This window comes from Rhamphochromis sp. 'chilingali' (assembly GCF_963969265.1).
Source record: "Rhamphochromis sp. 'chilingali' genome assembly, chromosome: 1".
NCBI lineage: Eukaryota > Metazoa > Chordata > Actinopteri > Cichliformes > Cichlidae > Rhamphochromis > Rhamphochromis sp. 'chilingali'.
Window position 1 is genome coordinate 70,569,944 of NC_137929.1, and position 26,682 is coordinate 70,596,625.

General features: G+C 43.4%; 1 protein-coding gene across 1 annotated transcript; it reads right to left on the reverse strand.

The window, feature by feature from the left end:
- Positions 1-1,178: 1,178 nt before the first annotated feature.
- On the reverse strand, positions 1,179-26,543 carry LOC308395977 (protein NLRC3-like). Its single transcript, XM_080881037.1, has 11 exons — positions 26,432-26,543; positions 24,690-24,805; positions 24,486-24,605; positions 24,268-24,387; positions 16,032-16,110; positions 15,134-15,359; positions 13,129-14,935; positions 12,006-12,179; positions 7,723-7,893; positions 3,802-3,848; positions 1,179-3,644 (listed from the first exon to the last, which is right to left on the reverse strand). The coding sequence occupies exons 2-11, from the start codon at positions 24,776-24,778 to the stop codon at positions 3,115-3,117; spliced, it is 3,363 nt and encodes a 1,120-aa protein (XP_080737163.1). The 5' UTR covers positions 24,779-24,805; positions 26,432-26,543; the 3' UTR covers positions 1,179-3,114.
- Positions 26,544-26,682: the final 139 nt, after the last annotated feature.

The following is a 26,682-nucleotide window of genomic DNA, read 5'->3' on the forward strand; positions in this document are numbered from 1 at the left end:
TTCCACTAGATGGCAGCACAGAGGCCTGTGTTGGAAAGCTTTGAGTAATGAAGCGTTTTCAATCCAAGCTTCAGAAAGCTTCATGTGATCATCAAGGAAGCAACCAGGAAATATCTGCTGTGTGTAAAAACAGCAACACAAGAATCCAGGATGAAGACAAGAAACTCAAAGCTCACACACAAAACAGGCGGAGCTAATTTTGTGACGTGTTTCTGTAAAAACACCACAGAAGTGAATCATCAAAGTTTCCATGTGAGCTGATGATGCTGCTGCAGAGTTTCTGTGAACCTCCTGTGACCCCGCCTCCTCATACAGAGACATCTTATTGGCTTTATTCATTCTGCTCAGCACAGACGTGCTGCACCCTGGATCCCAACAAGAGCTCCAGTTGGATCCAGTTTGATCCAGTTTCTGCAGTAAATCTAATGACGGGCGTCTGTCTCTCCTTAAGCTTTTCTGCCCACAAGGAGAGCTCTGCCTCCTGCCGCTCACGGGTCGTGTCATTCTGTCAGGCATGTCGTGTGTGGAGGTGAGGAAGACATGACCCAAACGCTGGACTCACGGTGCAGGATAATGGTGTTAATGGTGTTTTATTGTAGGTAGGCTGGATGAACAGAACATGAACTGAAATGACTGACTGGGTGACTGAACTGAACATACATGCGGAGAGACGACATCAACATCAATGACACAACAAAGAACTGGAGGAAACTGAGGACTTAAATACACAGACTGATGCGGATGATAATGAGAGACCGGTGAGTACACAGCTGAACATAATCTGGCTAACGACATGAGAGACGAGCTGATACGGGAAAAACAGGAAGTGAGAACAACATTGATGTGGCAAAATAAACTGAACATGAACAAACTGAAATCACTGGGTCAATGACCCCGCAACCCTGACAGCTGCATTGCTGGCTGATCCCAAAAGGTTGATTCTGCTCATCTGGACGTTTTCAGTGGGAGAAACGTTTGGTCACTGATCCAGGTGACTTCTTCAGTCTTAGCTGACTGCAGGTTTCCAACCTTATAAACAGCACATTTGCACAATGATTGAAACTAGCAGCAGTGGTACCTGATATATATTATAGTAATAAAATACATAGACATATATAATACATACTAATGATGAATGAACTGAGCTCACAGTCCATTTTTCATTTAGTGAACTTCTCAGTTTATTTTGGGGGGCTCAGAAATGCTCACTCTGTTTGTACATCACTTATTGTCAGCAATAGACTCATTCTGCTTTGTGGAAATAAACATGTGACATTATTTCCTGTGTTTTTGATGCAGCGTTTTATCAAACTAGAGCTGCATGATAAACAATGAAACGGCTTCTAAAAGTTTGACGTCAAAGAATAGAATGAATAGAATAGAATGCCTTTATTGTCACTATACAGTTGTACAATGAGATACAGAGCATCTCTGTCACCAAATTCCAGCATATTCTTCACCAGGACCCTTTGTGATATTTTTCATGTTTCATACAAACTAAAGTGATACACAACATACGCAGTGCTAAACACAGATATTTACATGTTTCTAAGAGTTTGATAACGAAGCTGTTACCAACATCCTGCACCATGTTCTTGTTCTTGTTCAAAATGGGAAAAACACAAGACTAGTTTCAAATAATCAGCGTCTGCTGTTTATTAGATAAGCCGCATGCATTATGATCCCTCAGTACAATACAATCATTTTCTGCTTGAACTGCATTCAAAACAATTGAGCCAATATTTTCAGCTTATATGGCTGAAACATTTTGAAATGATGAGCTTCCAACAATGAGTAAAAGATGTGGAGAGTTTGGAAACATCCCATTAAGAAAGAGAAATCAAACATTTGGATTCATTTTAATGAGCTCAGACTTGTTGAAAATGCAGAGGAGCTGGTTGTGAACTGAGCTTCAGAGAAAAACAACATATTGATATTCACTCTGAAACTTTGAGTGTAAAAAGACAGAAAAACAACATGTGGATCCTGTAATAATGGGAGCTTCCATCTTTAAAGGACTGAAGAGGAAGAAGTTTACAAGGAATCATTTAGAACAGTTTCAAACATCAACTGATTGAATCCATGAATCTGAAAACGTGTTTCTGAGTGAAAGAGACAGACATGTACAGACTGAACTATCTGTTCAACAGTCAGAGTGTTTCTCTAACAGGAGGACACTCTTTAAACTAGGGCTGCTCGATTATGGCAAAAATGATAATCACGATTATTTTCACTGACATTGAGATCTCGATTATTTGACGATATTTATTTAACAATAACAACGTGTTGAATAATGACTTTAAAGATTGTCAAAAAATAATATAAAATAGTGCAAATACTGATAACAGTGCAAATGTTTGCAAAATAAAAATAAATGAAAAATGTAAACATCTGTGTTTAGTGAACTGTGCAGTGTTGCTCTGTGGTGCAGCTAAGACACTGTAGCAAAGTTTACACACTATGTCTACTTGATCCACGTCTGACCCCTCAAACCCATAATGTTTCCACACCACTGAAGTTTTTTTTACCTCTCTTTTCAACCAATGGCAGTCACTCTCCTCTCCAAATAACTTCGGCTTAGCTTTCCGAGCTTCCCTCGGGTCCGCTTAATTAGCGGTCCCCAACCCCCGGGCCTCGGACCGGTACGTGAATCGTTTGGTACCGGGCCGCGAGAGTTGAGGCTCAGGTGTGAAATGTATAGTTTTCAGGGTTTTTATCAGTGTTCAGCGTTATTTTGTTATCATTTTTATCATTTACTCGGTTTTCCTTGGTCTTTTCACGTGTGTTAGGAATAAATTTTCTTTTTTTCGGTACCGGTACTAGTTTTATTTTGTTGTATTTATCCGCGACACCTTAAAGGCCGGTCTATGACAATATCGTCGGGCATAAACCGGTCCGTGACGCAAAAAAGGTTGGAGACCGCTGCTCTTAATTGTTGTGACGCGTGTTCGAAATGCAGGGAGGTGCGCTCGATTTGCCACACGGAGCAGCGCGAGAGTAAAGCACGAGGGAGGGGCTAATAATCGGCTCGGTCATTTTTAATGATCGTTGAAAGCCCAGATCGTAATCGAGATTAAAATTCGATTAATTGAGCAGCCCTACTTTAAACTCAGCTCAGCACAGGGACACTGAGGAACCAAGATACCTGAATCTAAACCCAGGATAAAGAGTTTCAGTGAATGTGGTGCTAAAGGTGTGAATATGAATCAGATTGTCAGAGGAGACTCTGTAGAAGGACAGAGTGCCGGCAGGAACGTCCACATACACCGCTACTCTGTTAGAGACAGAGATGGAGGAGGAGATGGATGTTCCTCTGCTATTGTGCCAGACAGAATGAGGACCATCATCGTAGCAGATCAGGCTCCAGGACTGATCATTGTAACCAAACCAACAATCTTTACTGTCTCCTTTCCTTCTGATTCTTCTGTAACTCACTGACATATAAACCCCTCCTTTCCACTCGACCTCCCAGTAACAGCGACCAGTCAGACCATTTTTACACAGCAGCTGAGGCCAGTAATCAAATCTGTCTGGATGATCAGGAAATGACTGAACCTCCTCCACATGTGCCACCTTCCTGTTGTTGTCAGACAGTTGGAGTTTTGTGTGTACTGTGTTTGCGTCGACTGTGAGTTGACAGGAATCTGATGGAGAGAACAAACACAATCCAGCTGCAGTTATTGATCATCTGTTCATTGATTGACTCCTGACATCAGAGATGTAAATGAGTGATGTGACAGTTTGAAGATGGTTGAATGTGTGCTGCTTTGTTTTCATGAATCACATTAAAAACCCACTTACATTTCCTCAGACCTGGTCTCAACCACTGGACTCCAGCAGGCTCCACCCTGAAAGGAGGGGGGGGGGGGGTGTCAGACCAGCACAGTCTCTTTCAGCATACACAACTGGACATTACATGGCTCTCATATACATACTGTTAGACACTGTTAAAGGAACAGTGCAACATTTTCACGAATACACTTATGAGGAAAACATTGAGACAACAGTTTATCCTGCCCCGGATAGGGTTACTGAGGCCCACAGCCAGAAGAGGGGACATGGGCCCATCCTCCTGCAGGCCCACCACCCGCATGAGGTGCCGTAGGGGTCGGGTGCATTGTGTGCCGGGAGACAGCCAGGAGCAGATGCCCTGGCGGACCGATCCCCGGCTACCAAAATTGGCAATTGGGACATGGAATGTCACCTCTCTTGTGGGGAATGAGCCTGAGTTAGTGCATGAGGTTGAGAGGTACCGGCTAGATATAGTCGGGTTCACCTCTACGCATGGCTTGGGCTCTGGAACCAGTCTCCTGGAGAGGGGGTGGACTCTGTCTCAGTCTGGCGGGCTGGGGTGTGTATGCTACTATCCCCTCGGCTTGCTGCCTGTACATTGGGGTTCTTCCCGGTGGATGAGAGGGTTTGTTCTCTGCGCCTTAGGTTCAGGGAACAAGTCCTGATTGTCATTTGCACTTATGCGCCGAGTTGCAGTTCAGAGTACCCAGCCTTCTTGGAGTCCCTGGGTGGGGTGCTCCACCTGAAGACTCTGTTTTCCTACTGGGAGACTTCAATGCTCACGTGAGTAATGACAGCGAGACCTGGAGGGGCGTGATTGGGAGGAACGGCCTCCCTGATCTGAACCCAAGTGGTGTTTTCTTATTGGACTTCTGTGCAAATCACAATTTGGCCATAGCAAACTCCTTGTTCGAACATAAAAGTGTCCATAAGTGCATGTGGCACCAGGACCCTCTAGGCCACAGGTCGATGATTGATTTTGTAATCGTATCACCAGACCTGCGACCATATGTTCTGGACACTCAGGTAAAGAGAGGGGCTGAGCTGGGGAGGACGCTGGACAGACCCAGTGCGCCTAAACATGTAGTGAGGGTGTGCTGGGAACGCCTCCCAGAGGCCCCAGTCCGTGAAATCTTCAACACACACCTCCGGCAGAGCTTCAACAGCATCCAGAGGGAGACTGGGGACATTGAGTCCTAATGGACCATGTTCAGCATCTCCATTGCCAAAGCTGCAGCATTGAGTTGCAGCCGCAAGGTGGTTGGTGCCTGTCGTGGTGGTATTCCCCAAACCAAATGGTGGACACAAGAGGTGAAGGGAGCCACAAGGCTGAAGAAGGAATCCTGTCAGGCTTGGTTAGCCTGTGGGACTTTGGAGGCAGCTGACAGGTACCGACAGTCAAAGTGGATTGTGGCTGAGGCAGTGGCTGAAGCAAAAATTTGGGTGTGGGAGGAGTTCGGAGAGGCCATGGAAAAAGACTTTTGGACTGCCTCAAAGAGATTCTGGTAAACTGTCAGGCGTCTACCAGTATTGTGGATAGTGTTGGTGGAGCGCTGCTGACTTCGACTGAGAAAATAGTCGGACGGTGGAAGGAATACTTGGACGACCTCCTTAATCCCACTGACACGTCTTCCAAGGAGGGAGCAGAGTCTGGGGATGAGGGGGATGACCCGCCAATTTACGGGGGCGAAGTCACTGAGGCAGTTAAACAACTCCTTGGTGGCAGAGCCCTTGGTGTGGATGATGTCCTCCCCGAGTTCATGAAGGCTCGGGATGTTGTAGGGCTGTCCTGGTTGACACGCCTCTACAATGTTGCGTGGAGATCAGGGGCAGTACCCCTGAACTGGCAGACCAGGGTGGTGGTCCCCATTTTTAAAAAGGGGGACTGGAGGGTGTGTTCCAACTACATTGGGAATCACACTCCTCAGCCTCCCTGGGAAAGTCTATACAAGGGTGCTGGAAAGGAGAGTTCGTCCGCTAGTCGAACCTCGGATACAGGAGGAACAATGCGGTTTTCGTCCTGGTTGCGGAACACTGGACCAGCTCTTTATCCTCTCAAGGATACTTGAGGGGGCATGGGAGTTTGCCCAACCAGTCTACATGTGTTTTGTGGACTTGGAGAAGGCATTCGACCATGTCCCTCGGGGTGTCCTGTGGGAGGTGCTATGGGAGTATGGGGTGTCTGGCCCATTGCTACGGGCTATTTGATCCCTATACAACCATTAAGAGCTCGGTTCACATTGCCGGCAATAATTCGGACTTGTTCCCTGTGGGGGATAAGCTCCGCCAGAGCTGCCCTTTGTCACCAATTCTGTTCTTAATTTTTATGAACAGGATTTCTAGGCGCAGCCAAGTGGCGGAGGTCTTTCACGTAGGTGGTCTAAGAATCTCATCTCTGCTTTTTGTGGATGATGTGGTTCTGTTGGCTTCATCGGTTGATGGCCTCCAGCTCACTCTGGAACGGTTCACAGCCGTGTGTGAAGCAGTGGGAATGAGGATCAGCAACTCGAAATCCGAGGCCACGGTTCTCAGCCAGAAAAGGATGGAGTGCCCACTCTGGGTCGGGGACGAGTTCCTACCCCAAATGGAGGAGTTTAAGTATCTCGGGGTCTTGTTTGTGAGTAATGGGAGAAGGGAGCTGGAGATCGACAGACGGATTGATGCTGCAGCCGCTGCACCAGTCCGTCGTGGTGAAGAGAGAGATGAGCGCAAAAGTGAAGCTCTCAATTTACCTGTCTGATCTACGTCCCTACCCTCACCTATGGTCACATGCTGTGGGTAGTGACCAAAAGAACAAGATCACAGATACAAGCAGTGGAAATGAGCTTCCTCCGACAGTGGCTGGTCTCTCCCTTAGAGATAGGAGAGGGTAGGGAAGTTCAGCCATCTGGGAGGGGCTCAGAGTAGAGCTGCTTCTCCTCCACATTGAAAGGAGCCAGCTGAAGTGGTTTAGGCATCTGACAAGGATGCATCCTGGGCGCTTCCTGGGTAAGGTGTTCTGGGCATGTTCCGGAACACCTCACCCAGTGACTTTGAGGACTGGTGCCAGCAGAACTACCTCCAGATCAACACAAGAAAAACCAAGGAGCTGATGGTAGACTTCCACAACCAAAAACATCCTCTACTTCAACCACTAAACATCCAAGGTATGGACATTTTGAGGCTGTGGTACCTTGGTGTACATCTGAACAATAAACTTGACTGGACTCACAATTTAAAAACCCTCTACAGAAGAGGGGAGATCAGGCTGTACCTGCTGTGGAGACTGAGGTCTTTCGGAGTGAAGGGCCCACTCCTGAAGACCTATGACTCTGTGGTGGCCTCAGCCATCTTTTACGGTGTGGTCTGCTAGGGCGGCAGCATCTCTACTGGTGACAGGAAGAGACTGAACAGCCTGATCCAGAGGGCCAGCTCTGTTCTAGGATGCCCTCTAGACCCAGTGGAGGTGGTGAGTAAGAATGGAGAAAGGAGAATGGTGGCTAAGATGTCATCCCTGTTGGACAACATAGCCCACCCCATACATGGGACCCTGACAGAACAGAGCAGTGCTACCCAAGATGTGGGACAGAGATGGCTGCTACCTTTACAGGGAAAGACTCAGCTGAACATTTCTATCTATTTCACACCTTGGCTCATGTGGTGAGGCACATAATTAATAATGGGTCAACGACCCTTTTTAGGGATAACCAAATTTTAAATTAAATTAAATACCTAAGTCTCTCCAAAATTTTATTTTAGAACTGAAGAAGCTTCTCATATGAAATGTCTGCAAGAAAAAGCCCAGTTGCTCTTTTCAAGCTCCTTAGATTGTCTGTAATGAGCAAGCACTTCCCTTCATTTGTGACATCTGCATGAAACAATCAGGAACTGAATGTAGGACACAGCAGATGTTTTCAACTTTTCCTCCTCTATCAGACATTCTCTCCATACCTGAGAGTGTCTAGTCTCCAATGTGGATCCTTCAGTCCAGCCAACAAACTCTGGACTGAGTCTCCTGGATGATTGTAGCTCAGGTCCAGCTCTCTCAGATGGGAGGGGTTGGAGCTCAAAGCTGAAGCCAGAGAAGTACAGCCTTCCTCTGTGATCAGACAGCCTGATAGACTATATAAACACACACAAAAAAACCAATACATTTGTTAAAACTTCACTAAAGGCTTATTTTCAATTATTTTTATGGATAAAATACCCATTCAAATTCAAATTTTATTTGTCACAAACAAATGAATGATAGTCAAATGCCAAGTCCACAAGATACATGTAGACTTGTTGGATAAATTCCATGCATCCTCAAACACCTGAAGAAAACTTTGTGAGATTTGTTTTATTTGTTTAAGAAGAAATAGACAATTTCATCAAATTCTGATATGTAATATTGTAATATTTTTTTTTTATAGACCAAGGAAAACCAGTCATAACAGAGAATTTACACAGTTAGTAGGTAGTGTGCAATTTAGACATTTTTTGTTTGTTTGTTTGGTGTGTGTGTCAGAACAGTTGGACAATGATGGAATGTCACACACACTGCTGTTACGGCTGCCGTCGTGGGCTGGGATTATGACATGTAAATGTGAGTGTGCAGGTGCGCCTCCAGGAGTGGTGGATCCCGAAGATGGTACACCAGGAGTATAAGACGGCGCGGTTGAGGACGGCAATCATCCATCCTCGGTTTTACCCCAACCAGCTGGGGCTGCGACATGCCCTGTGTTGCTCTGCAAGTCATGAGGAAGTTCGAGTGGATCGCCTTTTCAGTTGGGTACAGTTTTCTCATGTTTAGTTAGTCAGGGAGGTAAGTGATTGTTGTTTAGTTATGTTTTTGGGGGCTACGTAAGCAATCGCTCCTCTGAGTTAGCTTCTCTTATTGTTGTTTACCGTTCTAGAAGCCAAGCAGGAATTCCTCCGTGTCAGCCCAGCTGATCTTGTTTTTGGACACACGGTACGCAGGCCGTTGCAATTACTTAAAGAGAAATTATTGTCCGAATCGCATCGGGTGGAGGATAATGTGTTGGATTATGTGTGTGCTTTTAAGGAATGTCTCTCTCGTGCAGTTGGCCCGCGACCACTTGAGGCGAGCCCAGGGCATTATGAAAGCACGTTTTGACAAGAAATCCGTGGTTCAGAATTTTGCCCCGGGGGAGAAGGTGCTGGTTTTGCTTCCAGTGACTGTGTCTAGCATTCGAGCTCAATTTTCTGGTCCTTATGAGGTGGATCGGAAAATAAGTGATACTAACTATGTCATTAAAACGCCTGATCGGAAGCGAAAGTTGCAAGTGTGTCATGTTAATATGCTCAAATGTTATGTGTCCAAAGAGCTCGCCACCGGTGATGTAATTTGCTCTGGGCACCACAGAGTACCACCCACAAGACGATGGTTTGATGGAAAAAAGTGGCTGTATACTGGGGGCTCGGAGATTGGAATTGCGAGATGTTGGCCACTTTGGAGTCCTCCCGCTCTCATTTGCCACCCCCTGCTCATAGGGATGTCCTTGCGTTAGTGAAAGCTCATCAACCTTTGTTTTCTGACTACCGTAGGCAAACATCTGTCCTGTGTCACGACATCACGGTGGAAACTGACAGGCCGATAAAACAGCACGCTTATCGTGTAAACACCACAAAGCGGAGCTTGATGCAGTAGGAAGTTGAATATCTCATTGAGCATGGCCTTGCTATTTCCAGTCATGACGCGTGGAGCTCGCCTTGTATTCTGGTAGCGATAGCGGACAATATTTCCAGAAAGTGAATGCGGTTACCAAACCAGACTCGTTTACGCTCCCGCGGATGGAAGATTGCCTCGATCGTGTTGGTTCTGCTCAGTATGTTACAAAGCTGGACCTATTAAAGGGGTACTGGCAGGTTCCATTAACACCTAGGGCTTTGGAGATCTCTGCCTCCAGGGGCGAGGGCACCTAGACCCGGTTTGTAGAGTACGCTTGGGGAGTGTGATCGTGTGTACAACGTCTCTTCATGTCTGTCTCCACGTTGGTTGAGTGTGGAGTAAGTGCATATGAGAGCATGAGGGTGGGAATGGATGTTTGTATCTGTGTGTGCCTGTATGTCTGTGTCTATATGTCAGGTTGGGTGTCAGGCGCCACCTCTCTGGGGACATCTCAGGCCCTCCAAGGTTTGGAGGCCTATCTCCCCCTACCACCACTTCCCCTGCCAGTGGCGGACCCCCTCAGACATCGGTGCGTTGGTGGTTCTTTGTGTCCGGGGATGGGCGTCCAGGTACACACCGGCTCACTCCTTGGCGGCCGCTTATCGGGGCCTGGAGCCTGGGGCTCGCTCGGGCCACTTCGGAGGTGGGGTGCCCCCGGCCTCTCGGCCTGGGGCTCGGTCACTCAGGCGCAGCTGGCTGCCGGCGGAGCTCACGGGCGCGTCACTGCAACTCCCCCTGGCTTCTGCTCCGCGGCTGCTGAGTGAGCCCTCATCTGGGACTCTCCTCAGCTCTTTCCGGGACAGTGGCGCAGCTGCCCCTCTGTTGGTCTTCCTTGGTCTCTTGTGTTCTGGGGGCCTCTGGATGTCTGGAGTTTTGATCTCCTCCACACCTGCTTCACGCCCTGGAGGACGGGGCTGTGGCCCCCCCACACCCTCTAGCAGATTATTACATGAAGGAACCTTTTAAAAAAACAAAAAACAAGCGCGTCCATGCTCACAGGTGTACACACGGGTGATCACACCCACAAACTACACCCTTTTTGGCTCCTACCTCAAAGCACACTGTGTTCTGTTGATCTTATGTGCTGCACAATAATGTTTAACATTTAGTATTTACTGTCATATTCCCATATATCATTGTGATGTTGTTTATTCTATTACTCTTGTTCTCTTCTGCTTGCTTTCTTTTATCTTTCTCAGCAGGTGATCCAGGTGATTGATATATGCATTTTTTTTTCTCTGCCCGTTCTGTTGGTTTTTGTCTTTTGCCCTTCTCCCCCGTCCCTCTTCTCAGCTGTTTCTCTTTCCCTCTTTCTTTCTCCCCTTCTTTCCCCCAGTCAAGTCTGTCCCGTATTCAGTAAGTGAAAATAAAATAAACAATAAAGGTGAATCAAATGGACCATTACGGCAAGGCTGGGATGGTCAGTTTGGTAAAGTAAATCCGTTGGGCATCTTTCTTTGCCTTTAGACAACAATTCTGATGGCAAAAGAGCCAAACGGGACAGGCCAAAAAAAAAGCACCTGCCTTATGCGGCAGGTGCTGTGTGGAGTGTCTAAGTGCGAGGCATACTTGGACGACGTGGTTGTCTATTTTACCTTGTGGCCTGAACATCTCGCAACACTTTCTGAGGTGTTTGGGCGGTTCAACGATGCCTCCCTCACGCTCAACCTTTCTAAATGTGAGTTCGGGAAGGCTACTATTACCTATTTGGGCAAGCAAGTGGGACAAGGGCAGGTATGGCCCGTGACTGAAAAAGTTCAGGCCGTTGTGGACTTTCCAGTGTCACAAACTCGGCACACGTTGCGTCGCTTTCTGGGCATGGTTCTATCGGGGGTTCTGTAAAAACTTTTGTTTTGATTCAGGGGAACACATTTTTTCCCTTGTAGTTTTGGCATTGGCTACGGTCCACGGTAGCCTGTGTTACTGTTCTTATAAATAAAAAATAAAAAAAACACCCGGTAACCAGATAACATATCGTCTCTGTCTTCTGTCGGAGGGATATTAAAATATGTTATATAGTTTCGTCTGGCTTGATCGCAAATGGTGTTCTATGACTTTTGATGGTTATAACCCTTTATACTTTTTATATATGAAATTTCTGCACAAATTTTGGTCCTATTGAAATGAATATGAAACTACAGTCCATCTAGTGGTATGAATGGCAAACTACAGTCATGGTGCGTTTGGCTTCCTCTAGTGAAAGAAAGGTAAACTATACTCAATAGCAGTACATTTTTGCTCTAGTTAATATTAGCGGCTAAAGTTTTAAATGATTTCTTAAACATGTTGGTGATTTAATGCTAAAAAATAAAAATAAAAAACATTGTTTTTAAGTGTTTTTTGTGAGATTTTAGGTTGTGTTAAGGCAGTACGTCAAAATGAAAAAAACAAAGAAACTGCCAATTTAAACGTGAGGTTGTGTTGAATAGAATGCCAACAAACGAGACATTTTCTTTTAATGTAAAAGAATAGAAAGGTCACATTACAGTTAGTGAAAAATAGCCAGTTACACTTTTGATTTCTGAAGGGTAAATGACTGCTTGACTGTCTGAGTTCTAACCTGAGAGTTTCCAGTGTACAATATGGACTCTCCAGTCCTGCAGACAGAAGTTTCGCTCCCAAATCTCGCAGATCATTGTTACTCAGGTCCAGCTCCATCAGACTAGAGGACGGGGAGGTCAGAATTGAGGACAGAGCCGCACAGCTTCTCTCTGAGAGGTTGCAGCCACTTAGTCTGAAACAATTATTATTGAAAATAGTTTTATTGTTTCATGTAGACAAGAGAAATACACTTCATACAGGGAGTGCAGAATCATTAGGCAAATGAGTATTTTGTCCACATCATCCTCTTCATGCATGTTGTCTTACTCCAAGCTGTATAGGCTCGAAAGCCTACTACCAATTAAGCATATTAGGTGATGTGCATCTCTGTAATGAGAAGGGGTGTGGTCTAATGACATCAACACCCTATATCAGGTGTGCATAATTATTAGGCAACGTCCTTTCCTTTGGCAAAATGGGTCAAAAGAAGGACTTGACAGGCTCAGAAAAGTCAAAAATAGTGAGATATCTTGCAGAGGGATGCAGCAGTCTCAAAATCGCAAAGCTTCTGAAGCGTGATCATCGAACAATCAAGCGTTTCATTCAAAATAGCCAACAGGGTCGCAAGAAGCGTGTGGAAAAACCAAGGCGCAAAATAACTGCCCATGAACTGAGAAAAGTCAAGCGTGCAGCTGCCAAGATGCCACTTGCCACCAGTTTGGCCATATTTCAGAGCTGCAACATCACTGGAGTGCCCAAAAGCACAAGGTGTGCAATACTCAGAGACTGAATGTCAGAAATGTATATTTGTGAATGTGGAGATGTTATATTGGTTTCACTGGTAAAAATAAATAATTGAAATGGGTATATATTTGTTTTTGTTAAGTTGCCTAATAATTATGCACAGTAATAGTCAGCTGCACACACAGATATCCCCCTAAAATAGCTAAAACTAAAAACAAACTAAAAACTACTTCCAAAAACATTCAGCTTTGATATTAATGAGTTTTTTGGGTTCATTGAGAACATGGTTGTTGTTCAATAATAAAATTATTCCTCAAAAATACAACTTGCCTAATAATTCTGCACTCCCTGTATCATTTTGTTACAAAAGTCTTTAAAATGAGTACATATTTACTTACAGAGCTTTGTTGGCGATGTTGACCACTGGCAGCAGCCTCAGAAAAGCCTCCTCTGAAGCAGAGTATTTCTTCAGGTCAAACACATCCAGATCTTTTTCTGATGACAGTAAGATGAAGACCAGAGCTGACCACTGAGCAGGAGACAGTTTGTCTGTGGAGAGACTTCCTGAACTCAGGGACTGTTGGATCTCCTCCACTAGAGAACGATCATTCAGTTCATTCAGACAGTGGAACAGACTGATACTTTGCTCTACAGACAGACTGTCATTGATCTTCTTCTTAATGTACTGGACAGTTTCCTGATTGTTCTGTGAACTATTTCCTGTCTTTGTCAGCAAACCTTGTAGGAGAGTCTGATTGGTCTGCAGTGAAAGACCAAGGAGGAAGCGGACGAGCAAGTCCAGGTGTCCACTTGGACTCCGTAAGGCCTTGTCCACAGAACTCTGGTAGAAGTGTGTCTCTGCAGATTCTCTTGTTTCACGTGTCTGGGAGGTTGTTTGCTGTTCTTCCAGCAGATTGACTCCAGAGTTGATGAAGGTCAGATGGACATGAAGAGCAGCCAGAAACTCCTGCACACTCAGATGGATGAAGGAGAACAGTCTTTTCTGGTACAGTCCACTCTCCTCTTTAAAGATCTGTGTGAATACCCCGGAGTACACTGAGGCCGCTCTGATATCAATGACACACTCTGTCAGGTCTGATTCATAGAAGATCAGGTTTCCTTTCTGCAGCTGATCAAAAGCCAGTTTTCCCAGAGACTCAATCATCTTCCTGCTCTCTGGACTCCAGTGTGGATCTGTCTCAGCTCCTCCATCATATTTGATCTTCTTCACTTTGGCCTGAACCACGAGGAAGTGGATGTACATCTCAGTCACGGTCTTGGGCAGCTGTCCTCCCTCTCTGGTTTCCAGCACATCCTCCAGAACTGTAGCAGTGATCCAGCAGAAGACTGGGATGTGGCACATGATGTGGAGGCTTCGTGATGTCTTAATGTGGGAGATGATCCTGCTTGCCTCCTTCTTATCTCTGAATCTCTTCCTGAAGTACTCCTCTTTCTGTGGGTCAGCAAACCCTCTGATTTCTGTCACCATACCAACACACTCTGGAGGGATCTGATTGGCTGCTGCAGGTCGTGTGGTTATCCAGACGCGAGCGGAGGGAAGCAGCTTGCCCCTGATGAGGTTTATCAGCAGCACATCCACTGAGGTGGACTTTCTAGGGTCAGTTAGGATTGTAGTTTTGTGGAAGTCCAGAGGAAGTCGACACTCATCCAGACCATCAAAGATGAACACAACCTGGAAGTCTTCAAAGCTGCAGATTTCTGCTTCTTTGGTTTCAGTAAAGAAGTGATGAACAAGTCCCACCAAGCTGAACTTTTCCTCTTTCAGCACATTCAGCTCTCTGAAAGTGAATGGAAATATGAACTGGATGTCCTGGTTGGCTGTGTCTTCAGCCCAGTCCAGGCTGTATTTCTGTGTTAAGACTGTTTTCCCAATGCCAGCCACTCCCTTTGTCAGCACTGTTCTGATTGGTTCATCTCTTCCAGGTGAGCCTTTAAAGATGTCTTCTTGTCTGATTTTTGTCTCTGCTCTGTCTGGTTTCCTGAAGGCCATTTCAATCTGTCTGACCTCATGTTCATCATTGACCTCTGCAGTCCCTCCCTCTGTGATGTAGAGCTCTGTGTAGATGTGATTCAATAGGGTTGGGTTTCCTGCTTTAGCGATCCCCTCAAATACACACTGGAACTTCTTCTTCAGTGTAGATTTAAGTTTACACTCACTCCAATAGACGTCTCTATTAGAAGTTCCTAAAAGAAAGAATAATTCAATTCAATTTTATTTATATAGCGCCAAATCACAACAACATTCGCATCATTGTACAGCAGAATAGACAACAAATATCAGTCCAGAATTTTTATATTTATGTTTGACTATCACTTTAGGGTTAGACATTAGTAAACAACCTGTTCAACCAGCAGCTTAAATCTTTATAGAAATCCTCTTACTCTTGTGCAGAAGGTCAGCTAGTTCATCCTGCTTCATTCTCCTTAAAAAGTCCAATGTGATCTTCACAAATGCCTCTCTGCTGCTATTCCTCTGCTCCTCGTCCTCACCCACTTTCTCTTCAACCGTTCTCTGACCTTCCAAGTATTTCAGATAATCTGGACTGACAACTTTTTGAATCTTCTTCAGTTCATTCTTCACAAAAGTGATGATGTTGTCCTGCAGTAGCTGGAATAGAGTATTGTGTCAATTAATATGTTACATTACAACCTCAACTGGTGGTGCAGTGGAAGAAGAGAGGAACAATGAACAGAGGGAGACCAGGAACAACAGACAGAAATAGCCAGGAGATATGAAGGTGTTGTCATAATCATATTTCTGTTGCAGTCCACAGCACATTTTGATTCTGGAAACAGAGTGAATATTGCTACATCATGGTAATTGTAGTCAGTATGTTCAAGGGAGGTTGTTAAATTGGAATGTTTAAAAAAAGAAAAAATAAATCAAATTCTGAGATCAGATAACTCAACTTTGCATTGTTTAGAGTGGAATAAATGCTATAATAATATGATAAATAACTTTTTCTAAAGTTTTCCAATCATTTATCCAGCTTTCATAGTTTATTAGACACTACCATGACAGCCAAAAATTAAAGGACCTGTCTGTAGCAATATGTGTCAAGGTGGTCATGGGTATAGATAAAATTACAAACACATCTTTTTGACCAGCCCAGCTGCTAAAGCTCATTGTTTATTTGAAACAGTGTTTAGTTGTGCTTCTAACTTGTCTTATCTTTCAATTAATACTACGAAAAACTAATACTTGCAATATGGTTGAAGTATAAATAGCCGTTCTTTTTGAGAAATGACTGAATAGAATAGATGTTGAACATGTACAGACCATAAATATGGAGTCCAGCTGTGTTTGATGCTGCTGGGTAGACTGACTTCTGGGAACCTCTGAGCTCTGCTGGCCCACTCTGTGGAGGAATCATGAAGAATTAGTTCAACACAGGAGAAAGATCAATATTTGAAAATGCTGAGTTTTGGCTCTCAGAAAACACCATCTTAATGCTGCTGGCAAAAACAAGAAAAAGAAAAAAAGAAGAGAAATGGAAAAGGAAAAAAAACAGCTTACACCACTAAATACCTGGAGCTCTTACAAGAATAAAGACTGGTAAATCTTTTGTAATATTTCCAATGGTCTAATTATCTTAACTGTAATGACACAGATGACATGTGTCATTAGTGTTTTCTAACCTGCCAGGATTAAGGCACAGAGTTAGCCATCCATACCTGACTCCTTGGAAACTACATAACTCTCTGTGTAGTTTCTCAGTCATCCAGGTCATGGAGCTTGCAAGACAGTGATTGTAATAGCAGTCTAGCGAGGAAGGACCGGTTAGCAGGTCCAGCGGCCATGTGGTGTGGAACTTGAAGCCAGTCAGTTAAATCAATCAACAGACCCATACTTAAGTGTCAATATCAGGCGAGCGTTTCAGGCTAAGGGAAGCATGTATAATTGTGAGAGGCCATAAGAAGATCATTTGTAACCTTCACTAAAGCTGTTTCTGTGCTGTGCTGAGCTCTGAAACCTGACTGAAACTCTTCAAATAAGCCATTCCTCTGCAGATGATCTGTTAGCTGTTTGACAACTACTCTTTCAAGGATGTTTGATATAAAGGAAGGTTGGAGATTGGCCTATAATTAGCTAAGACTGCTGGGTCTAGAGATGCTTTTTAAGTAAAGGTTTAACTACAGCCAGATTGAAGGCCTGTGGTACATAGCCGATTATTAGAGATAGGTTGATCATATTTAAGATTGAAGCATTAAGAGATTAGAGATTACTCTTATTTTTCATAAGTGCACAAATCGTACTCCAGAATAGATTATTTTTTGCTTGATTCTAAATTTATGTCTAAAGTTGTATGCTCAACTTATCATAACATATTGATCTGGGATCACTCTCCAACCTCTTTAGTCCTGGACTTCTGTGGTACGAAACAACAGGGTTACTGGCGTTTTCACCCGTCACTCCTGTGTGAGACATCCTTTTGCCAATTTATGACAACTAAAATATCAGATTTCTTGGAAGCTAATGATAAACGTTTCTGATTCGATTTTATGGGGAACATTTAAAGTGGTAATGCGAGGAGAAATTATTTCTTTTGAATCTTCGTTAAAAAAAAAAGAACGCTGGAAACGCCTGTTCGAAATAGAAGCTGAATTAACACAGAACAGGACCACAAGGCCTCCTCTTGTCCCTCTTTTTTTCCAAGACATAATTAAAAGGAAGTTTGAGTATAACACAATTTTATCTAGTCAAGTAACAGATCAGCTATTTAGGATCAGACAGAAGCATTTTCAGTTTGGAGATAAGCCCCATAAGCTTCTTTCTCGGCAGCTAAGAGGCCTACAGGCCAGTAGGGCTATACACAAAATTTAATCAAGATCAGGCGAAATTTTAATTAGCCCTAAAGCTATTAATGAGCGATTTAGAGAATATTATGAAGAGCTCTATATGTCGAAATCATGGGGCAATATTACTGATTGGTTAGGGAAGCTGGATCTCCCGAAAATGAATGACGTTGCACGAGAGGCTTTAAACTCAGATATTACTATTGAAGAAGTTTCGAAAGCTATTAAGTAATTCCCCAATGGAAAGTCCCGAGGCCCAGATGGGTTTGGCATTGAACTGTATAAAAAATACTCTGAAAAGCTGGCCCCGCTTTTATTGAGAATGTTTAAGCATTCTTTCCATACTCAAAGATTTCCCCGTACGCTATATGAAGCTAATATTTCTTTGTTATTGAAAGAAGGAAAGGATGAAACAGAATGTCCCTCTTATCGACCTATTGCTTTGTTGAATTTGGATATGAAAATTTTCACTAAAATTTTGGCAAACAGATTAAATGGACATGTTGGATCAATTATCCATCCGGATCAAACTGGGTTTGTCCCCCAGAGGTTTTTCTTCTTTAATGTTCAAATGTTGATGAACACTATGTATCATAGGCACTAGGGAGCTTCCAAGATCGCAGTACTGAGCTTAGATGCTGAAAAGGCGTTTGACCAGGTCGAGTGGGCCTATATGCTTCGGTACTGGAGAAGTTTGGTTTAGGCGAACAGTTTATATCATGGGTTGATATGATATATAGACATCCCTCTTCTTCCATTCTTATTAACCAAGATAGATCAGCGCCTTTTCTTTTTTTACACCACGGGACACGACAAGGCTGCCCTTTGCTCTTCGCAATTTCTATTGAACCTCTTGCAGTAGCCATTAGGAATGAGCCCTCTATTGACCCTGTCCGATTGGGGAATATCAAGCACTACATTTCTTTATATGCGGATGATGTTGTTTTGTTCTTGTCAAATCCTGAGCAATCTGTTCCTGTACTTTTAGATGTGGTGAGGTCATTTGGGGAAATCTCAGGTTATACAATTAATTGGCAGAAGAGTGAGTTTGTGGCTTTAACTGCAATTTTGAAAGTTTTGCCTTTTAAAATTACAGACAGATTGAAATACTTGGGTGTTATTTTGCCTAAGGTTCCTAAATCGATGTTTAAGTTGAATTATCTTGAACAAGTTGAAAAATTGAAAAAGGACATTGAGAAATGGAGGGCTCTACCTATTCCCATGGTAGGTCGCATTAACGTAATTAAAATGGTTTCCCTTCCTAAATTTCTATATTTATTTTTAAATTTACCTATTTTTTTGAATAAGCAATTTTTTAAAGTGATCGACTCAGTAGTATTACCATTTGTTTGGGGCTTTAAAACTCACAGGATATCAAAAGTTCATCTATGTACTGTAAGTCTAAACTTAAGGGTGGATTTGCTCTGCCACTGTTTCAGTTTTATTATTGGGCTGCAAATGCTAGAACTCTTGTTTACTGGCAGGAAGGGTACAAAAAGGTCATGTCTGCCGATACCGCACCTTGGGTGGTCATAGAGAGTGGTGGGGTTGAGAATAGTTCCCTCCCTGCTCTTCTTTTTTCATCCTCTAATCCACGAACCAAGGTCAATAATTTTATAGTTTCGAACTGCGTTAAAATCTTTAGTCAGAACAAAAAAGGTTGTGCTCTACCAGATACTTCGATCCATACTCCAATATATTGTAATCATGCATTTCCACCCTCATGTTTAGACGCCTCTTTTGAGGTCTAGACACAGAAAGGTATTATTACTGTCAAAGACTTATTTATTGACAGGCAGTTTGCATCATTTACCCAGTTGCAGAACAAGTTCTCTCTCCCCGCATCACATTTCTTTCATTATTTACAGATAAGAAACTATGTTCGTCAGAGTACTCTTAATTTTCCATCTCTTCCGGAAGAGGGGTCAATTTTTACACTCCTTCTGAGTTCCCCGGATTCTAAAAAGTTGGTTTCTGGTTTTGTGAAAGCTTTTTCTGAGTATTTAAATTTTGAATCTGACTTTTTGAAGATGGCATGGGAGGAGGAGCTTGGTTTGCAAATAGGAGATGAGGTGTGGGAGAGGAGTCTGTGTAGGATCCATTCTTGCTCTATAAATGTAAGGCATCAGTTAATTCAATTCAAAGTGCTTCACAGACTTCATTATTCAAAAACTAAACTGCACAGGATTTGTGATATATGATCGTTGTAAACTTGGAGAAGGCTCTCTCACTCATTTATTTTGGACTCGTCCCAAATTGCTTAACTATTGGTTGGACATTTTAAAATATTTTTCTGGTATTTATAATTGCACATTAGAGCCGGACCCAATAATTGCATTGTTTGGAACTTCCTCTTCCCTTTTACACCTCAGCCCTGCTGCACAAACTGCAGTTTTGTTCGGAATGGTAATTGCTAAGAAAATTATCTTGACTCTCTGGAAGTCGGATATTGTACCTCAATTCAAAATGTGGCAAACAGAACTGAGTGCTCTACTACATATGGAGAGAATTAGGTACACATTAGCGGACAAACTTAGTAATTTCTTTGATGTGTGGCAGCCATTTTTAGACCATGTATTAAAGCAAAGTCCTGTTTGATCGATCACCAATAACTCGGCCTACCACCTTAGTGTTTTATTTCTGTTTATTGCCAGTTGAAGTAATTTTGAATAATTTACAATAGTAATTTTACTAGTAATACTACTTCAACTGATGTTGAAGTAGTATTTTTGTCGTTGCAGTGTAATATTTTGTCTTATTTGTGTGTTTTAGCCCTTGTTGTTATGTTGTCTGTTTTTTGTTTTTTTTGTGTCTTTCTTTTTTCCTTATATCAAAACATCTCAATAAACATACTTACAAAAAAAGATTGAAGCATTAATTAATGGCGGGACTTCTTTGAGCAGTTTTGTAGGAATGGGGTCTAAAAGACACGTTGATGGTTTGGAGGAAGTAATTATTGAAGTTAACTCAGAAAGATCAATTGGAGAAAAAGAGTCTAACTTAACATCAATGGTACTAAGAGTAGCTGTAGATAATATTACATCTGTGGGATGATTATTGGTAATTTTTTCTCTAATGATAAAAATTTTATTTGTGAAGAAGTTCATGAAGTCATTACTAGTTAACGTTAAAGGGATGGTTGGCTCAAAAGAGCTCTGACTGTTTGTCAGCCTGGCTACAGAGCTGAAGAGAAACCTGGGGTTGTTCTTATTTTCTTCAATCAGTGATGAATAGTAAGATGTTCTGGCTTTGCGGAGGGCTTTCTTATAAAGCAGCAAACTATTTCTCCAGGCTAAATGATGATCCTCTAGATTTGTGACACGCCATTTCCTCTCCAGATTACGAGTCATCTGCTTTAGGGTACGTGTTTGAGAATTATACCACGGAGTCAGGTACTTCTGATTAGAGACCTTAGTTTTCACAGGAGCTACAGTATCCAGAGTCGTACGTAGTGAGGAGGTGAAATTATTAACAAGATAATCGACCTCTGTTGGGGTAGCGTTCGGGTAGCTGCTCTGCTCTGTGTTGGTACAGGGCATTGAAGATGATAACAGTGGGTGGATTATATTCTTAAACTTAGTTACAGTGCTTTCAGAAAGACATCTACTTTGATAAAGTCTACTCTCCACCGCTGTGTAATCAATTATTGTAAATGTAAATGTTATCAGGAAATGATCAGACAGGAGAGGGTTTTCAGGAAACACTGTTAAATGTTCAGGTTCTATGCCATATGTTAAAACAAGATCTAGAGTGTGATTAAAGTGGTGGGTGGGTTCTTTTACATTTTGAGATACTTCAATTGAGTCTAATGAAAAAATTATATGCCATGTTGAGGCTGTCATTTTTAGCATCTACATGGATGTTAAAATCACCCACAATAATTACTTTATCTGAGCTGAGCACTAAATCAGATAAAAGGTCTGAGAAATCAGACAGAAACTCTGTGTAAGATTTATACATAGGCTGGTGTGAAAAATTGCTGCCACACCGCCCCCTCGGCCTGTGATTTGAGGTTTCCAGTTCCAGGTCACTGTTCGTGTGGTCGAATGGCCGGTCAGCTGAGCAGTTTTGCATTCTTTTCTAACTTTAATGCTCTTTCCATTGTTGTTTTTCGCCGTCTACTCTGTACATTTCGTATTCTTTCCTTTTTCTCATTTTTGTGGACTTGTTTCTGACACTTCGACATGACCCCAAGGCTCACCTACACCAGAGAGTCCCTCATTCAGCTGCAGCTGCAGCCCAGGCTCCGGCTTTTCCGCTCTGCTCCTACAGACTATTTTCGCGAGGAAATACTCTTGGACACGGAAATCAAAAAACTCACAAAAACAAGGTAACCAGGAGGGGATTAAAGAAGAAGGGGTGAGAGCCAGACTCAAGAGGGAGACACACAAACAACGAGCACTCCTGTCCATTAACCTAATGTGTGTTCTCTCTGCAACAAGCTGGACGAGCTGCAAGCCTGCGTCAACCACTTGCATGAGTGATGACGACAGCACGCTGCACATTGATGGCTTTTCACTACCTCTTCATCTGGACGGAGACCATGAACGCACCATAAGCAACATGGCGGCGGCATGTCTGCATGTAAACAGCAGCTGGTGCTCTACAGTCATTGTGAGGGAGAAGCTGTGCACTACAGACATCAAGCTTCTGGCTGTTTCCCTGTTCCCAACTCTGGATAGTCATATTTTTGGGGGGGGGGGGGGGGGGGGGGGGGGGGTTAATAAATTTGTCCATATTTCTAGAAACGAGAGCTGCTCCATCCAAAGGATGGGATGAATGACATCTCTCTTAAAAAGACCAGGTTTCCTCCAGAAAGTCTCCCAATTATCTAAGAAGCCCACATCGTTTTTTGGACACAACTCAGACAGCCAGCAGTTTAAGAAGAAAATGTGGCTAAACATGTCACTCCTGGTCTGATTTTGGAGGGGACCAAAGAAAACTACAGAGTCCGACATAGTTACACACGATTCAATATTGATTTTAGTGACCTCCGATTGGCGTAACCGGGTGTCATTACTGCCGACGTGAATTATAATTTTACTGAATTTACGTTTAAAGTTTGCCAGCAGTTTTAAATTTCCTTCAATGTCGCCTGCTCTGGCCCCTGGAAGATAATTGACTATGGTTGCCGGTGTCTCTAGCTTCACATGTCTGAGAACAGAATCACCAATTACCAGAGTTTGACCCTCGGCGGGTGTGTCGCCGAGTGGGGAAAAACAGTTAGACACATGAACGGGTTGGTGGTGTACCTGGGGCTTCTGTTTAGGACTATGCTTCCTCCTCACCGTGACCCAGCCGCCCTCTTTCCCCAGCTGTTTGGGGTCTGCCGGGGAACAGCTAGCTACGCTATCTTCGGCTGCACCAGCTACAGGGGCCTGGCTAGCTACGGGTGTATCGGGGGGGAACCAAGTCTCCAATTCAGTAATCCTGGCCTCCAGAGCTGCAAATATGCTACATTTGTTACAAGTATCATTACTGCTAAAGGAGGCCGAGGAGTAACTAAACATCTGACACAATGAGCAAGAAAGTGCAGGAGGGACAGGTGAAGTAGCCATGGTGCTAACGAGTCGGCTACGAGCTAAGCTAAGCTAATGAAACAGTAGAGACACAGTGAGTGAATACTTTGGCTGTAAATTATTTGCCAAGTCCGTTAACTATTGCACCTCCTCTCTATATGCTGACGAGACCCACCACAGTCGTGTCATCGGAAAACTTGATGATGTAGTTTGAACCGTGCATTGCTGCACAGTTGTGAGTCAGCTGAGTGAACGGCAGTGGGCTGAGCTGAGCCCTTAGGGGCTCCATTGCTCAGTGTGGTGGTGTTGGAAATGCTGTTACTGATCTGGACTGTCTGAGGCCTCTCCATCAGAAAGTCTAGGATCCAGTTACGGTAGGTGTTCAGACCCAGCAGGCTCAGTTTTCCAATCAGGTGCTGAGGAACGACTGTGTTGAATGCTGAACTGAAGTTTATGAACAGCATTCACACAACATGTGTCCTTATTGTCCAAGTGGCTGAGAGCAAAATGTAGGGTGGTGGCAATGGCCTCGTCTGTTGACCAGTTTGGGCAATAGGCAAACTGCAATGAGTCCAAGATGGTGGTAGCAGGGCCTTAATATGCCTCATAATGAACCACTCGATGCACTTGACCATGATGGGTGTGTGTGCAACAGAAACACCTCCTAGAACATCCACTCTGTACATTCTGATTGCTGTGTTTTTTGAAACAGTCCAACACACACCGCTTCACATATGAACATAGAAATGTGTGTGAAAAAGAGCTGAGCTGACATTAAACATGATGGAGATTTATTCACAAACACTGAGTCACAGCAACATTTACACACACATTACCTCTCTGCAGGAGGACACGTGCCTGATTTAAAATTAATGATTTTATTTCACTGTGTTTCTTCACAAAGCAAATATTTCATTCTGTTGTGGCATTTTATTTCCAGTAATTCATGCAGTATTAAAATTTGTAACGTGAAGGTTCCTCAGCCGGATCCCAAACAACTACATTAACCACTTTGGAGAAGACCAAATTTTTTTTTTAATATGTTTTACTTCTGGTTTGCTTAAGGCGATTTTCAGTTGTTTAGAACCCAAAGGCTTGTTTTTAAGAGACAGTTTAAAGGGGATTGAGGGAATGACGTGTTTGCACTGCAGTTTATATCCAACAACATCAAGCAGTTAAATCAAAGAGTTCACAGCTCACCTCACTGCAGCAGACAGAGGCTGGACTTTAAAATCAATAATGTCAGCTTTAGACCGGTCACTCTTTAAGGAGACAGAGCTGGGTCCAGGTTCATGTTTGCATTTAGTTCCCCGTTGGTTCCTGTGAATAATGATGGAGCAGTGAAGTGTTTGCACTACAGTTTATGTCCAACAACATCAAGCAGTTAAATCAAAGAGTTCATGTTACTAACAGCTCACCTCTCTGCAGCAGACACAGGCTGGACTTTAAAATCAATAATGTCAGCTTTAGACCGGTCACTCTTTAAGGAGACAGAGCTGGGTCCAGGTTCATGTTTGCATTTAGTTCCTCGTTTCTTCCTGTGAATAATGATGGAGCAGTGATGTGAGTGCTGAGCTGTGACATGGAGAAGAGTCATGGACAGTTAGAGATGGTCATCTCACCTCTGAGCTTTGGTCTGGCTCTCATGTTCCCCACACAGAGTGCTTTTAGAGGGAGGGGCTCCCTCCTCTCTGTCCTCACACTGATCCATGCTGCTCAGCTCACACACACTTTCTACCTGCAGAGGAAACACAAATCATTCATGTGCACATCAACTGAAATCCTCCTTTCATCATGTGTGCCGGGGGGGGGGGGGGGGGGGGGGGGTCTCTGTGCCCTGAGTGCTCACCTCCTCCTTTTTCCTTTTATATGAAAGAACTTTCTCGTGGGAAATTCAGACCTACCAGCTTCAGTGGCTGCATATACTGATGTCTGAAAGTGTTTTAAATTATCCTTAAAGTCTGGCCTTTCCACTGAGTTTGGTTCTATAAACAGAATCTATGATCATCTCCTCCACCTGCTGCTGTGGAGATTCAGAGAAATAAATCTAGCATAAGAAAAGAGACGATAGAAAAAAGAAACTGATCTTATCTTTTGTTATTGGATTTCTCTGTTTGGGAAATATTCCACTCATTCCACTTAACCTGGGTAGTGAATTCAATCAGGGCTTTTTTTATCAAGTCCTAGAGACACTAACATGAAAACATGTTGAGCAGCTCTCTGACTTGAAGAACACGCTTTAGCGTCTTTTGAGTTTTTGTGTGTTTGATGTTGATGGTGTGTGAGCAAACTTTTAACAGTTATTTCAGTTAACTTAAGTCAAAAATGATGTTAGCCTTCATATAGATGTGATCTCCCTTTGGACCTCAAAGCTGAGCCTCACATGTTTTTGGTCCTGGGATTTTGATACAGCAAAGCAAAACTGTCAGAGTTTAAATACTCATGCTTGAAGATGAGGAATCATATGCAGACATTAGATACAGAAGGACTTATAATGTGGAGGGAGCTGCTTATTGGGGTTAAACCCAAGAAAAAAGAACACAAGCAGCTCCCTCCTCTATGTGACATCATACTCATGAGGAGGGAAACAAGCTTTTTTATGATGTTGGGTGCTTTAGCCAAGGATACTTCATAAAAGTTCAAACAAACAAAACTAGTAACCCCATGCAGCACAGCTGACCTTTGTGAAGTATCAACAATAACAACATGCTATTTAACAGAGCCATATAAAGACTAACATACATCAGCAGTTTATTTGATTTGCACCCTAATTCACTGATCTGATTTATGTTATGTAAATAGAAATGTCCCACGTCCTGTTATAACGCTAAAGACAAACTGCTAAAGAAGGAAACAAAGCAAACTTAGAGTTTCTTCAAACGCACACCAACTACAGGCTCCACGCCACACCCGGACACTAAACACGGACACACAGGTGAGCTGCTTCCTGGAAGGAGGCGGGTTTAAACCTGAAGCTCAGCTCAGGAGGGTTGGAGCGGAGCCAACAGTTGATGTCTCCACTTTCTTCTTTTTTGAAGAACAAGTTGAATCTATATCTAACACACATGTAAACAAAACATTCGTTTATGATGTCCGCTCTCCGTCTGCTGCTGTCCCTGCGAATAAAAAGTCCCGGAGCTCTCCGGTCGAGCTCAGGCAACATTCAGCGTGTTTTATCTGATCACACACACTTAGAGAAAATGGCGGACACATTCGACCTCGTTGAAAAACGTTACACACTGACTTTAATGGAGAGACCGGAAATACAAACACAGTTTGTTGTGTGAAGAAATCCAACATGAGCTGAACAAACAGTAAAGTTCCTAAACACAAACTGTTAAAGGAGGAAACAAAACAAACTTACAGTTTCTTCACACACCAACAACAAGCTCCACTCCACGAAGTTCAGGAAAGTGAAAGTAAACTTTGAGAAGGACGGAAACACCCAGAGAGGCGTTTGAGGACACTCACGAGCATCGAAACACTGTGTGCTGCGTTCAGGTGCACCTCAGAAACTCCCATATTGTTGGCAGGTCGTGATTTATTTCGGTTTTCCTGTTTGAACACAAACATCATGCATCACTTTGTTGTTCTTCTTCCTGCAGCGTTTGAATA

Coding starts and splice junctions, on each gene's coding strand:
- LOC308395977 (XM_080881037.1), bottom strand. CDS start 24,778: ATGGATCAGTGTGAGGACAGAGAGGAGGGAGCCCCTCCCTCTAAAAGC. Junction 24,606..24,689: donor AGCCAGACCAAAGCTCAGAG/GTGAGATGACCA, acceptor CATTATTCACAG/GAAGAAACGAGGAACTAAAT. Junction 15,360..16,031: donor AGCTGGACTCCATATTTATG/GTCTGTACATGT, acceptor ACTCTATTCCAG/CTACTGCAGGACAACATCAT.